Source organism: Girardinichthys multiradiatus, chromosome 10 (genome assembly GCF_021462225.1).
Source record: "Girardinichthys multiradiatus isolate DD_20200921_A chromosome 10, DD_fGirMul_XY1, whole genome shotgun sequence".
NCBI classification, from domain to species: domain Eukaryota; kingdom Metazoa; phylum Chordata; class Actinopteri; order Cyprinodontiformes; family Goodeidae; genus Girardinichthys; species Girardinichthys multiradiatus.
The window spans coordinates 24,217,735-24,233,518 of NC_061803.1; the positions used below are offsets into that span (position 1 = coordinate 24,217,735).

At 40.6% G+C, this 15,784-nt stretch overlaps 1 protein-coding gene across 3 annotated transcripts in view; it reads left to right on the plus strand.

The window, feature by feature from the left end:
* Positions 1–15,784, plus strand: part of mapk8b (mitogen-activated protein kinase 8b) — a 44,707-nt gene that overhangs the window by 20,265 nt on the left and 8,658 nt on the right. For 2 of the 3 annotated variants that reach the window (XM_047377390.1, XM_047377392.1), the window contains exons 2-9: positions 30–210; positions 3,548–3,677; positions 4,142–4,200; positions 6,775–6,913; positions 7,197–7,362; positions 10,752–10,823; positions 12,738–12,920; positions 14,543–14,667. In XM_047377390.1, the coding sequence (XP_047233346.1) occupies positions 89–210; positions 3,548–3,677; positions 4,142–4,200; positions 6,775–6,913; positions 7,197–7,362; positions 10,752–10,823; positions 12,738–12,920; positions 14,543–14,667 (996 nt within the window). In that variant the 5' untranslated portion in view covers positions 30–88. Of the gene's footprint in view, positions 1–29; positions 211–3,547; positions 3,678–4,141; positions 4,201–6,774; positions 6,914–7,196; positions 7,363–9,938; positions 10,011–10,751; positions 10,824–12,737; positions 12,921–14,542; positions 14,668–15,784 lie in introns of all 3 variants that reach the window. The other variant, XM_047377391.1, reaches the window with a different exon arrangement.

Below are 15,784 nucleotides of genomic sequence, written 5' to 3' on the forward strand. Positions count from 1 at the left end.
ATTAAATGTATATTCTATTTTCACTCCAGATCGTGAGAGGGTTTCCCTTTTTGGATGCCCAGCTGGAGTGCTTTACCAAGGTTTCATCATGAACCGGAACAAGCGTGAAAAGGAGTATTACAGCATAGATGTCGGGGATTCAACTTTTACAGTCTTGAAGCGCTACCAGAACCTCAGACCCATTGGATCTGGAGCTCAAGGAATTGTCTGGTAAGTCTGGTTTTTTGATACTGAAAAAAGGTTGCCATTTTTTTCATTTTTCCTGTCACAACTATTTGACGATATTTCAATATTTCCAAAAGATGTTAGGCCTAATGTTCTACCTATTGCTCTGGCGAACAGGACATTTACTGTTGACCATACATTAGACATGTCATTGCTTATTTAGGGCCTAGCGCCATAATCTAACCTGTGTTATTCTGTGGAAAGTAGGATGTCTACAAATAGTAAAACTCTAGTTGGTTGGTATGAGGGTTTGTTCAGAGAAGGTGACACTAGTTTGCTATGGTCCCGTCTTTTACAGTAACCGCTTTTCCACATAGTTTTCAGATTTGGTTGGTTTGTTTGATATCCCCCTCCTGAAGCCAAACCATCTCCATGCAACAGGAAGACCTTTGTCTTGGCACAAGCTCTGAAGAAGACCAGACCAAAGACGACTGCTAATGTGGCTCTTGTTTTAGTCTTTGCTCTGTTCCAACGTAATGTTCGAATGAAAACAAAATGAAAGGTTTATTTACGTTTGTTAGCATGTTTGCTTTGTAACATAGATTTGTGAAACATGTCTGAGGTACAGCCGGACCCGAAAGTGGAAGCAGAGGGGAGCTGCTTCGGAATCAGGAGACAGACAGATACAGATCAGTTATATTGACACTATTCCGTACAAAGGTTTCACCAGAACGTTTTGGCATGTTTTTATGGATGGTAATGAAAACAAAAAAGTCACAACCCAGCTCACCGTGAAAGCAAGATAGACTATGTTGTATTGCAACATTATTTTACATATATCTTAAGGCAAAGCATTTTCACTATCCGGTTAAAAATGTGATGGAAAACATGTTTTTATTATTATGGTAAACAATGTATATCACAGATCCATACTGGTAATGAGAGGGAACGATGACAATACCATGCACCAGTTAAACATTGCACTCGTAATTGAAATCCTAACTGGCGCACCAAAAAATAGCTGGATGCAATAAAAGAAGTTGGAAGTGTGTTGCTAGTTAATAGGAAAAATGCACATAGTTACCATAAGGCTATCTTTTTTGTCATTTACCACTTTAGGTCTGATAATGCAATGATTTTGTCAGGATGTGCCGTTTTGTGTTTGTTTATTCAGCTCGTTCTCATATGTTCCCTGGTTAGTACTTATTTGCGTTTATGTTTATTCTCTTAGGTTCTCGTATTCAGTTTCCCAGTAATTCTGTGCCTCTTAGTTTTATTAGTTCTTTTTCTCTCATACTTAGTGTCACTTATCTTCTCCCAGGCTTAGTTATTATAGTATAGTTCTCTGGTTAGTTGCTCATGTTTCAGAATCAGAATCAGAAAAGCTTTATTGCCAAGTACGTTTTTGGACATACAAGGAATTTGTTTTGGCGTAGTCGGTGCAATACAGTACAAATTAAACAGTATAAACATATCTACAATATAATATAAATATATGTGCACAGTTTTAAGTGAGTGAGAGTAAAAGTAGAGCAGTATAAGATGCAAGAGCAGTACAACAGTGCAGGTGATCATTGTGCAAGTAAAGCAGGAGTCCATGCTGAGCGTTAATGTAACACATAGAGTTACAGGTTACAGGTGTCCTGTCAGCAAAAAAAGGTGGGGGTGTGGGGGAAAGGGAGAGTGTCAGGGTGGTTTCAGGGCTTTGTTTACAAGGCTGGTGGCAGATGGGAAAAAACTGTTCTTGTGGCGTGAGGTTTTGGTCCGGATGGACCGCAGCCTCCTGCCAGAGGGGAGAGTCTCAAAGAGTCTGTGACCGGGGTGGGAGGGATCAGCCAGAATCTTCCCTGCCCGCTTCAGGGTCCTGGAGGTGTACAGTTCCTGGAGCGACAGTAGACTGCAGCCAATCACCTTCTCAGCAGACCGAATGACACGCTGCAGCCTGCCCTTATCCTTGGCTGTAGCAGCGGCGTACCAGATGGTGATGGAGGAGGTGAGGATGGACTCAATGATGGCTGTGTAGAAGTGCACCATCATAGTCTTTGGCAGGTTGAATTTCTTCAGCTGCCGCAGGAAGAACATCCTCTGCTGGGCTTTCTTGATGAGGGAGCTGATGTTTGGCTCCCACTTGAGATCCTGGGAGATGATGGTTCCCAGGAAGCGGAAAGATTCCACAGTGTCAATTGTGGAGTCACAGAGGGTGATGGGGGCAGGTGGGGCTGGGTTCTGCCTGAAGTCCACAACCATCTCTACTGTCTTTAGAGCGTTGAGCTCAAGGTTGTTCTGGCTGCACCAGTCCAACAGATGGTCCACCTCCCATCTGTACGCGGACTCGTCACCATCAGAGATGAGTCCGATCAGGGTGGTGTCGTCCGCAAACTTCAGAAGTTTGACAGACTGGTGACTGGAGGTGCAGCTGTTGGTGTACAGGGAGAAGAGCAGAGGAGAGAGAACACAGCCTTGGGGGGAACCGGTGCTGTCAGTTGCTGTCTGGCAGTCAGTTATATTCTGTTATTCAGTATTTCTGTTTGTTTGCTTAGTTCTTTCCATGTCCTTAGATTTAGTTCCTACTAGAGTTACTATTTCATGTTAGCGTATGCTTAGGTTTCCTTTCCCTGTTCCTCCCAGTTAGTTTAGTGTTTGTTTCCCTCAGAGTTGTCTCTAGTTTAGTTTCCCCTCGTGTCTGCGTTTCCTAGCTCCTGTTGCCACAGTAACTTATTCCCTCAGTTCCCTTCACCTGGTCATCACACCTGTCAGCACTCACTCTGATTACCTGCCTCTCCTTCCCATAGTCTCACTATTCACTTCCCTTTGTATATAAGCTTACCGGTTTTCCTTGTTCCCTGTCGCCGCGTCTGTCTTCCTTTCCCTCTATCCATCCATCTTGCTCCAGCCAGAGCCGCTGTCAACTGTGACAGATTGTATGACTTGCTATAAGTAAACAAAAACTTAAGTCTGCACTGTTTATGTCAGTCTGTGTTGGGTTTATTACAATCACAGAACTCATATTGAGCAGGATGGCATTTATATATTTAGGTAATATTTACTGCAGTCCAAGGCGTTCTTTGCAATGCTAATATCGCACTCACTGATATTGCGAGGACCATAAATTTGGGATATTGGACAACCTTTATTAGAATAAAAAAAGAAAACAAAAAAAAACCCAGATGTGAACTATGTCTGCAGTTTCTCACACAACCCCACATATAAGCAAAAAAAAACAACAAAACATAAACAGAATTTGCTTTTCCATATGTGTACTGAACTGAAACACATGAAAAAATAACCCTGTGATCCTCAGAGACAGTAAACAAAAATGATAGAGAAGATTTATTTTTACTGGATGCATCACTGTTTACTGCATTTTTTTGTGTCCCAACAGCTCAGCGTATGACCATAACCTGGAGAGGAACGTTGCCATCAAGAAGCTGAGCCGGCCTTTTCAGAATCAAACCCATGCCAAACGGGCCTACAGAGAACTGGTGCTCATGAAATGCGTCAACCACAAGAATGTAAGAGCTCGAGGTTCTTTAAGCTTTGATTTTAATGATTACAATATTAGAGGCAGCTTTAAATGAACAAATATATTTCAAATCTGAGCCAGCACGGCATCTAGTGCCATGAACAGCAAGAATCAGTAGAGGACAGGATGTTTGGATGGAACAAAGCTGACCCTGAAGAATTTTCTGGAAAATGTTAACCGTCACTGTTCATCCCTTTTAATTAGGCTGTATCTGTCTTCATTCGAAAACATAATTTACTGATATGTGGCCATATTCAGGGAGACATAATGTACTACTGGAAAGTCAGCTGTAAATGAGAAAGCTGCCAGCACACCAGTATACCCATTATACAATAACCAAAAACTACAGAGATTATGGTAATGTTTTTCCTTCTGCTGTTTACTCATACCATTTCTTTTGAAAGGTTAGGTTTGCTGTCATCATTTTGAAATTGTTTTCGTTTTATTCCTCAGATCATTGGTTTATTAAACGTATTCACACCACAGAAGACACTGGAGGAGTTCCAAGATGTGTGAGTATCACGTCTCTCTACAGGACACAGCCTGCTAGCAGCTTACATGTTATTTTGGGCTCATTTGGAGTTGTGCAGTTTTATTGAACAGCCGGATAACAGTTGGATATAATTCGCACTCATTACACCTGTTATTTAGTTGTTCAAGAAAATGTACTGAATTTATATAGTGCTTTTCAGTGACACTGACCAAAGTCTTTTTCACCCAACTGCACTCATAATTTTTGCACACTCATACTCCGTTACGCAGATCCTTTGACAACATGGGGTCAAGTGCCTTGCTCAAGGGCACATTAGCATTTAGCAGAGGAAAGCTGCAATAAACCCCCTAACTTTTCGCATTTAATTCAATAAAAAAATACTAAATTAATCTCAAAGGGAAATTAAATGTTGCTGTAGGTTTCTTTAAAGAGCCGTTGTAGATGCTGATGGCTGTGGGCAGGAAGGATCTCCTGTAGCGGTCTGTCTTACAGCACATCTGAAGAAACCTCTGACTGAAGACACTCTGTTGTTGTACAATAGTCTCATGAAGAGGATGCTCAGGGTTCTCCATGAGTTTCTCCACTTTATGATGAATCGGTCTTTGCATAATGATCTCTAGAGGTTCCAGAGGAGTCCGAGAACAGAGCCAGCCTTCTTTATCAACTTGTTGAGTTTTTTTAAGTCCCTGGCTCTGATGCTGCTTCCCCAGCAAATGATGGCAGAAGTGATCACACTTTCCACAACAGACTTATAGAAGATATGAAGCATCTTGCTGCAAACACCAAAGGACCTAAGCTTCCTCAAGAAGTACAGTCTGCTCTGTCCCTTCTTGTAGACTGCTTCACAGTTGCATCTCCACTCCAGTCTGTTGGACAGTGGTCCACCACCATCCTGTACTCATCTTCTTGTCCATCTCTGATCCACCCCACAACTGCAGATACATCTGAGTATTTCTGCAGATAACAAGAGTCTGTCTTGTACTGGAAGTCTGAGGTGTACAGAGTGAAAAGGAATGGTGAGAGTACAGTCCCCTGTGGTGCTCCTGTGCTGCTGACTACCTGGTTAGACTCACAACCCTTCAGTCTCACAAACTGTGGTCTGTTTGTCAGGTAGTCTTTGATCCAGGAGATTGTTGAGGCCTCCACCTGAGTCTTCTGGAGTTTCTGACAAAGCAAATCAGGTTGAATGCAAGATGTCAACTACTCCCACTTAGCCACAGCTAAAGGCCTTCTTTTGTCACTTTTTAGATTTAACTGCTGAAATCTGTTTGATGTTCTGTGCCACACCTTGGTACAACACTTGAACTGTTGTTATTTTGGATTGCAGCTTAAAAACAAAACAGTTATGAAGTGCTCTACAGCAGAGTTCTTGGGTGTCTGTGTGTGGAAACTAGTCTTAACAATTAGAGGAAAATACTGTAATGAGATGGAAGGGAAATTACTGTTTTATGGTGTACGATGAGAACAAACATGATTAATGCAACACAAAGAAAGTGTGTGTATATGTAATAGAGAGGGTAATCCTGTGTGTTTCTATGCGCCTCTGTCTGCCTGATTGGAGCTAAAAAGAAATTGGACATATCATTGCCTGAGGGCTGCAAGACTAAGTCAGAGTTAGAGGATGAAGACTCCATTTGCCTTGTTTGTTTACATGAATGCATGCGTGCATCACAGGAGCCACGACTGCATGTTGTTGAAATTTGTGAAAATGTGAATTTCATAAGCATGTAACTTTTCTATTTTTAGATGATAGTATTTCCAGCTGCAGTCTAAAATGCATGTGAAATATTTGCAATATATACAGGGGTTGGACAATGAAACTGAAACATCTGGTTTTAGACCACAATAATTTATTAGTATGGTGAAGGGCCTCCTTTTGCGGCCAATACAGCGTCAATTCGTCTTGGGAATGACATATACAAGTCCTGCACAGTGGTCAGAGGGATTTTAAGCCATTCTTCTTGCAGGATAGTGGCCAGGTCACTACGTGATACTGGTGGAGGAAAACGTTTCCTGACTCGCTCCTCCAAAACACCCCAAAGTGGCTCAATAATATTTAGATCTGATGACTGTGCAGGCCATGGGAGATGTTCAACTTCACTTTCATGTTCATCAAACCAATCTTTCACCAGTCTTGCTGTGTGTATTGGTGCATTGTCATCCTGATACACGGCACCGCCTTCAGGATACAATGTTTGAACCATTGGATGCACATGGTCCTCAAGAATGGTTCGGTAGTCCTTGGCAGTGACGCGCCCATCTAGCACAAGTATTGGGCCAAGGGAATGCCATGATATGGCAGCCCAAACCATCACTCTGGGCATGCAACAGTCTGGGTGGTAATTGAACCTTCACACTCTGCTCTTACTGGTGCAATGTGCAATCAATGAAGACTGGCTACCAGGCTGGTCCAATTTAGCCATGAAACCTCCCACACTAAAATGACAGGTGTTTCAGTTTCATTGTCCAACCCCTGTACAGTATTAGTTTATCTAATACAGCTTAGTTTAAGCCAACATGTGATGTTTATGCATGTTTGTCTGTGGTGCCTCCTGTATGTGTATCTATGGTAACATGAATTGTTTCCCTACAGGTATCTAGTGATGGAGCTGATGGACGCCAACCTCTGTCAGGTGATTCAGATGGAGCTGGACCATGAGAGGCTGTCCTACCTGCTCTACCAGATGCTGTGTGGAATTAAACACCTGCACGCTGCAGGCATCATACACCGGGTTAGTCCTCCTAATGTACAAACACAATCTGTTGGTCAGTTGTCACTAATCATCAGTATTTAACGCATAAAGTAAGAAATGAGCCGTCTGTTAGTCCAATCTCCAGCTGTTTTGTTACAGTCTGTTTTTTAGCAGATTCTGTATTGAAAGCCTGACCTGGAATTTTGTGATAAATGTGTTGGAAATCTTAGGTGAAGCGCACTGGTGCAGAATATTTTATTTGCTATAATGGACCTATGTCTATCAGCATTTAAATTTTCCATGGTCTGCTTTTTTTGTGCAGGACCTGAAGCCCAGCAACATTGTAGTAAAGTCTGACTGCACGCTGAAGATCCTGGATTTTGGCCTGGCCAGGACAGCTGCCACTGGCCTGCTTATGACGCCCTACGTAGTGACCCGCTATTACCGCGCCCCTGAAGTTATCCTTGGCATGGGTTACCAGGCCAATGGTGAGTGATGGAGGTGGTGGCGATGGCCATTGAGGTGTTGCTGTGTGTGCTCCTGCATGTCCCAAATGCCACCGCCCCAACCCCCTCAGGATCACTTCCTACACACACACAGTGACAAACTCCCTGATTCTGTAAAGATTACCCTTGGGGGAAGTTAGCATGTGGGGCAGCCTTGCTTTGTGGTGAACTTCCCGTGCGAAAACTCTGGTGGTGGCAGCAATGCTTCAGCATGTTGTTAATATTTTATTAAGGAGTTGCTGGTTTTGAGCTTATAAGGCCTGGCTAAAAGCTACCAATATGAATACAGGCACATGTGCATGCTTCAGCAGTTTGCCTTTTGATCTTGCTAGAGATGTTTAACACTTGGAAAAGTATTAGTACATTTTGTCACACTATAACCACAAACTTCTATTTTCATATTTTATTTGATAGACTAACACAACATAGAGTGTAATTGTGAACTAGAAGGAAAAGGATAAATGGCTTTCAAAATATTTTACAAACAGAAATCTGAAAAGCAAGACTTGCATCTGTATTCAGGTCCCTTCACTGTGATCCTCTTAAATTGCAACCAACCAACCTGTGTGTAATTTAAGTTCAGACGCAGCTGTTATGTGATGACCTCAGAGGTTTGTTAGAGAACAGTGAGTGATGAGGTTGTTGAGAAGTTTGCTCACACTAAACGTGGTGCAGCTGTGATGTGGTCTTGCTGCAGAAAGCCACTCACATTACGATGCAGCCATCCCAGCTCAGCTACGGCTCTGGCTGCGGAAACGGCGCCCCAATAGCAGAAGTTCATGTGGGTTCACGCGCTTTCTGGGAGTTCACGCGAGAACTAGCCCAAATATTTAGCAAGTCTCTCATAAGTAGCCCGTATTTGGCCGCAAAACCACTGTCTCGTAGTTTTCTGCAGCTTGCAGGCAAAACAAAAGAGGAAAATCCCTGTCTGCTCCTTTCTGTTGCTATCCCTCTAAATGAGTAAAAACAGCTATGGATTTCGTTTTCTACTCGTTATCCGTGCGCATAACTATCATTTTTCATTCTCAAGTAGCGCCTCCGTTTCCTCGTTTTTCTCTTTTTTGTCATTTTGTTCACACCAGTTAAGTTAGTGTATGTTGGTGGGTTGATTTTATGATGAAATTCACCGGAACTCTTTCCTTTCTGGCTTCCTATTTGGCTGGTAAAATTTAGGAGCTTGATACAGAAGCTGCTGCAGCATCCGGCGAAACTTCCTTCTTGCGTAAACATTTCGTTGAGCCGCACGGCCTCTGTAACTGCAACCGCACTGCTCCGTGGCTGATATGAGTGTACACATTGATTTTAATTATTTGGGTTCCTTGCGGCGCCCCCACCGCAGCTGCATCACGTTCAGTTTAAGCCCGGCGTAACACATCATCTATAGCTTTGGACATTTGCTGAACCAATACAATACCATTAAACATGAAATGCCACAAACCTACTAAACACAGCCATCCACGTAACAGGCCTGGCAAAGAGAACATTAGTCAGAGAAGCAGCCAAGTCACCCTTTATAACTCTGGAGGATTTGCAGAGATTGACAATTCAGGGGGAATGATCTGTTGACAGAACAGTCATGTACTCCACAAATGTAGTCTTTATGGAAGACTGACTGCATCTTGAACATCCATGGGGTAAAATGGTGGTGGCAGTATCATGCTGTGGGGATCATTTTTCTCAGCAGGGACAAAGAAGATAGTCAAAGTTGATAGGAAGATGGACGTAAATAAATACCAGATAATCCTAAAAGATAAACCGTTTGAGACCAGACAGAACAAAGCTACAATGTAATAATCAAAGCATATTCATGTGTTACAATGGCCCAGTCAAAGTCCACAACTAAACTCCGTTGTGAAGTATGGTCAAAAATGTCAATTTGTATATGTGTAAACCTGGTAAAAAAAATATAAAAATACCCAAAATGACTTCCAGCTGTAGCAAAAAGGCTTCACAGAGGTAGTTTTACAAAGTATTTACTCACAGGGGCTGAATACAAATGACCAGCACACAAAGTTTTATTTGTAAAAAAATGTTGAAAACCATGTTTCATTTTCCTTCTACTTGTGACAAAATGCAAAAAAGTCCAAGGGACATGAATATTTTTGCCAGACATATCTATTCCACTAAAATCAGGGCCAGAATTGGTTTACTTGGTATAATATTAGGAACAGTGTATGGGTGAATCATTTAGAGAGGCTTGGTAAACAGTCAGCTTGGCTAACAGGCCCACCTAACTCTGAATTTGTAGTCATGAGTGCAGGAATGAAAGGTTGCCATTTTTTCTTCTTAATTAAAATAGTGTCCTTTTGGAAACAAGACTGTTGTTCATTATCCACAGAGATTATAGCCAGTAAGATGTCACATGTGAAATCCAATGCATAATAACCCTTTGATCAATTCTTCAGGCCATGCATCATAAAGTGCATCCAGACAAAGCTTGATAATCTTGCAATATTTATGAGGTCTTTAACAGAAAAAACACTGACTAATTTTTCCTGCTGACCTGTTGCATTTTTGGCTCCTTCTTTTCTCTCTCCTTTAACGCTGCGCTCATGTAGTGGATATTTGGGCTGTGGGCTGCATTATGGCAGAAATGGTTCGCCACAAAATCCTTTTTCCTGGAAGGGATTGTATCCTTAAGCTGCTTGCAGCTGTGTCTGGCATCGCGTCTGACAAAACGTTTGCACTAAGTCTTTCATGTTTACTTTTTCTTCTGTCAAATTAAAGTTCCATTTCTCTGATTTTTCTGACACTGACTTGCAACCACCCACCTGCTATCCCTACAGATACACAGACAGCTCTATCCGGTCAAGCAGCAATATTGTTGCTAGAGGCGCTGTGACTGTCACAAGAAAAACCTGAATAGAATTTTAATAGTTAACTTTTCAGCAAAAGTGAACTCAGATATCAGAAAGTAACCTTATCTATCCTCCTACTGCTGTATTTATAGTTTCATCTGTAAAGAAAAATAATCTTTTGTAGATATGTATGAATGTAATTCAGTTTTAAATAGCGATGGTGGGTTGCAGTGAGGAGACAGAAGCTGTGAAAAACTAAGGAGTTCTAGAGTCAGGGTGTCACATTTAAAGAAATTTTCAACATCACAAGAAAGAGCCAAATTGAGGATCATAAACATATTAAGTTCACATCGACAAGAAGTGCTACACAGTAGATAAAGGCTTGTGGGTCCCTGACCTCTGTATGAAAATGCACCGTAGCACATGCAATCATTCTTTTGTCATGCCTGACACACACCACCTCATGTACATCATGAGATTTATTTGTAGGGTTCCCCTTTGTTTTATTGTTGTTTGTTGTTCTGTTTTTGGTTATTTGCATGCTAATTTGGTGGATGTCATTTCATTTTTCAGTTGATGTCTGGTCTGTTGGATGCATCATGGCTGAAATGGTCCGAGGTAGTGTGTTGTTTCCAGGCACTGATCGTATCCTTAAGTTAAACCTCCATCCAGCACCTCCCTCCCCCAATCCTAATGCATTGTTGCCTCAGTGTTTGTCTGACATCTTGATAAAATCTTTGCACACAAAGGTAGAACCTTAAGTCATGTAGTCTGTTGAATGAGTGAAAAAGGTGCAGTCCAATGCAGCAACTTTCAATGCTATACATAACAATCAATCGTATTGGATTCTTAGTTTGGGGTTAAATGGACATTTTTGCTGTTCAGAATTCCCACATTTGGAGGTGTTTTAGCTGAATTTTCCTACTTGGAAATCCAAAATTTAATTGCCAGGTTTTTGTGATGTAAAAAAAATATTCCAAGATGAGTGATTTTCAAACTTTTTCAACCATTACTGTGGCATAAAACCTGGACAACTCAGTGGAAAAACCAACGAAAATCTTGAGGTTACAATAAATAAAAAAAACTTTGACAACATAAGTGTGCACACCCCCTTATAACTGGGGATGTGACTTTGTTTAGAATTAACTACCACATTCAAATTCATGTTGAATAAGAGTTGGTGCCTCTTATTATCTTCAAATAAAGTTCAGCTGTTCGCATCTCACAGCAAAAATGTGAAGATGGAAGCCTTTTGCCATCAAGAAAAACACTGAAGCCTGGCTAAAGTTAGTAAAAACACATTTGAAGTCTCCCCAAAGCATGTGTGAAAATGTGTTATGTGCAGGTTAAACGTTTAACTCCAAAAGTTGTGGCTCAAAGACAAGACATTATCAGAAGAATACCATACCCTGAGTGAAGCATGGTGGTGGCAGCATGATACTTTAGGGCTGTTTTTCTTCAGCTGGACCTGCAGCCTTGGAGAAGGTGGAGCTAGTTATGAACAGTTCCAAATAAAAGTCATTGTTTGCAACAAGGTCTTTATGCTTTTGCTACAGTAGATCCAGTACACAACAGTACATCCATATCACAAAAGGGATGGCTTCACTAGAAGAAGATTCAAGTTTTAGAATGGCCCAGCCCAAGCCCAGACCTGAATGATGAATCCTGAAAAACTGTGGGGTGATCTGTACAGCAGATGCCCTCACAGAGGTACATTTGGAGCGGTTTTGTAAAGAAGAGTTGTCAAGGTGTGCCACGCTAACAGACACCTCCCGAAAAAGACTTAGTGCTACAATAAAAATCAAAAGACACCTTAAATATAAGTTTAAGGATGTACACATTTATGCAACCACATTATTCTATTTTTTTTTTATTTATTAGTTATAAAAAGTTCAGAAATTATTTATCTTTGAACATTTACCAGTTGGGTGTAGAGTTTTCATATGAACTGTAGCTGTTTATTAGGCTACCACAGAATGTTCTGCTTATTCTTCATGTTGATTGTGGTTATCCGGAAAAGAAAAAGAATATGAATTTTAAAACGCTTAATGAAAATATTCCGCTTGAATAGATTAGCTAAAACTATGAAAGTTTAGGATATTATTTTGTAAGTGAGCATTTTTTTTGCCATTTGTTAGTGTCATAAAAATGTTAAGAGTATACATACAGTTGTATTTATTGTAAAGGTTGAACAAAAATGTCGAGGATTTTTGTATGAGTTACATCTGTATTTATGTGTTGTGTTTTTACAAACAAAAAAAACTATTTCTTATATTTCAGCATTTGTAATAATCAAAAGTGAGCACCTCAAACTTCTGCCGCTATGCATAACGTAGCACATGGTCAGTACTGGTATGTAGAACGCCTCAGTGAAGCTGTCTGTGAAACAATCATCTTCAGAAAAAGGTTTTCCTTTTCATTAGCCCAGATCTATAAATTGATTTAATCCAGAAATCCAAAACTTTAATAATTTGAATACATGACCAACCTTACATTATGATTGGGAACTCAGTGTTTGCATATCCGTCCTTGTAGTTTTCCTAATTTTTTACACACAAGATATTGATCAGTGGAACAAGGTGATCGAGCAACTGGGGACGCCGTCTCAGGAGTTCCTCATGAAGCTCAACCAGTCAGTGAGAACCTATGTGGAGAACCGGCCGCGTTACGCTGGCTACAGTTTTGAGAAGCTCTTCCCTGATGTCCTGTTTCCTGCAGACTCTGAACACAACAAGCTGAAAGGTGGGCTCACTATTCTCTTCATATGGTTGCTAATCTGTTAAAAACTGGTTTGACGTTTTAAATGTTGTATTTATGTAAAAATTGTATTTTTATTTTTCAGGTTTAGCAGTTTTATGCACCCTATGATTCTCTTGGGCCAACATGATGTCTGTTTGATTATTGAATTCAATTCAGTTTAGTTATATAGCACCAATTCACAACAAATGTCATCTCAAAGCACTTGCTCAGTCCAGTCATACAGACAGATTCCAACTCAAGAACGTACATTCCAAATTGATCCCAGTTATCAAACAATGCAGTCAAGCTCAGTTTATTACTCAAATTGGTTAAAGCATAGTAACGAGAATTGACTCAGGCACTGAACCTTGTGGTACTCCACAGGTAACCCTGGAGTGGGAAGAAGATGTATAATTCACATGAACAAACTGGAAAATGTCGGACAAATGAGATTTAAACCAGCCTGGTGCTGTTCCTTTGATATCTTCTCTCATGGTAGTGGAGGGGAAACCGCTTCGTCGACATCTTCTTGGGGAATCTATATCTCAAATTCTTTTTCAAGGAGCTCAGACAGCCAGTTTCATGCGGCTAGTCTTATTTTCGGCCAGGGTACAGCCATCAAATACACAGATCGCAGACCGTACTTTACTTTGGATCCAAGGTTTTCTCCGAAGATGCAGTCGTTACAGGGATTCCAGCTGTGAAACTCCTTCTTCTTGGGAGCTGTCATGAAAATGGGTTAATGCTGTGCATTCTGGAATTCACAGCTCTTTATCAGTCTCTTATGTTTTTTGTGTGCTGTTCAGTCCTTGTTTCTCCTATGGCTAGGCTCAACAACAGTTAGGCCCAAAATTATTCATACCCTTGGCAGATTTAGGTTGAAAGTGGTCTTTTAATTTGACCAACATGTCAAATTAAGTAATGTTGAGATTTTGGAGTGGCCTAGCTAGTTCCCCGCTTTAGTCTGAAAGACAGGGAGCTAAAGATTAGGGCTTTGCCCTACAACTTCAAAGACTTGGAGCTCATCACCAAAGAGAAATTGTTAAAATAGCAGTGGAAATATGCAAAAACATAGAAGAATATAAATCATTGTTGACATGCCATTTTTAATATATGTAAAAAAAAATGTTTATAAAAAATAAACAATTTATTTCAAATGTATACTCCTTTTACATTGTAACCTTGGGTTGTATCATGTGCGAAGCATCTTCAGTGATGTATTTTTCCTTAACAAAAGAGCATCTCAAGTGGTGCATAATATGTTTAAATACAACTAGAGACATTCCTACGATGTGTCAAAAAAGAAAACATACTCAAAACTGCTGCTACTCCTATAAGCTACTTGATAAAGCATATAATCTAATTTCCAGAAAATGTAAACTATAGTTCAGCTGTTTAATTCAAACCATTTAAAAATCCTTGTACTCCTGCATAATTTCCAGAAATGAGTATTTTCCCTTCTTTGCTAATTTTTAACTGTGTTACATTTGACAATAGTCACTCTCTGCTTTGTTCACTCCACCACCGACATCCGGTTTCAGCTGGAAATGAATCACACTTCCAAGCCAGATCCACTCAGCTGGAACCAATTAGATATCTAAACTGATTTTTCTCATCCCTTTTAGCAAGCCAAGCCAGGGACCTACTTTCCAAAATGTTGGTAATAGATGCTTCCAAGCGGATCTCTGTGGACGAGGCTCTCCAGCACCCTTACATTAATGTGTGGTACGATCCGACTGAAGTGGAGGCAGTAAGTACTCAAAAAACAAACGACAAACACTTTAGAAACAGTGGGCTATGATGGTCTTTAACTCTCACAGACCATGTGAGAGTTGCACCATGATTTATGACTGTAATCAGGCAGATTGACATATGGAGGAAATTCCTGCTTTCATTCGTCTCCTTTGGGTCATGAAAAGATTCCTCAAAACTGAACATACAGCTTTGACAAGTCCATTTATACACACATTGTGGTCTGACATCTCATTATCACATCAGTTCTCAGCATCTCTCTGAAGAAGATGGGTCATTTCTGGTCTGTACAAACAAACTTTAAATTGTGGATGAGAGTTAATTGTATTTGAGTTTAGTGTTGTTTTCTTGTTGAATAGAAAATATCTGCCCTTGTTTGAGGCCTTTTGTAGCTTTTAACAAGTTTTCCTCCCATTACCCTGCCCAGCTTTCCTGTCCCTGCTGAAGAAAGGTATCCCCACATCATAACCTGTAGATATTTCACTAGGCGATGGAGGGCTGAGATGGATGTCCATTGTTAATTCTTCCCATTATTCAGACCCCTGGCAGATTTAGACTTAAAGTAATCTTTAAATTCACCCAGCATGTTTCTTCTGACCTGACTAATATTTATGTTTTGAAGTGGCCCAGACAGCATTCTGACTCATGGAAAATCTGTGGAGGGAGCAAGCTAAAGATTAAATAAAAAAAATAAATTTAGACTTTATTGATCTAACAATGAGAAATTGTCCTCTGCATTTAACCCATCCCTTAGGGAGCAGTGGGCTGCCATTGTGCGGCACCCAGGGACCATTTATGATCTAAGGGTCTTGCTCAGGGACACAGAGTGGCAAGCTGTGGGATTCAAACCGGGGTACTTGTAGCCTCTCCAGGATACAAATGCCCTGCTTTCTAACTACTAGCTCTCCACTCCCCCATTAGTGTGATGGCAAGGATGCATTCCAAGCTCAATAACTTGGAGCTCATCTCCAAAGATAAACCTGAAATGATTTTGAACATGCCAATTTTTTATTCAATTTAAATAAAAATCTTAATATTTTTTCCAAAACTGATCTTTTGAAAGAAGCCTTTCTCATTTCCTTTCAGAAAGTTCCTTCAAATTGTTGGATGGATCA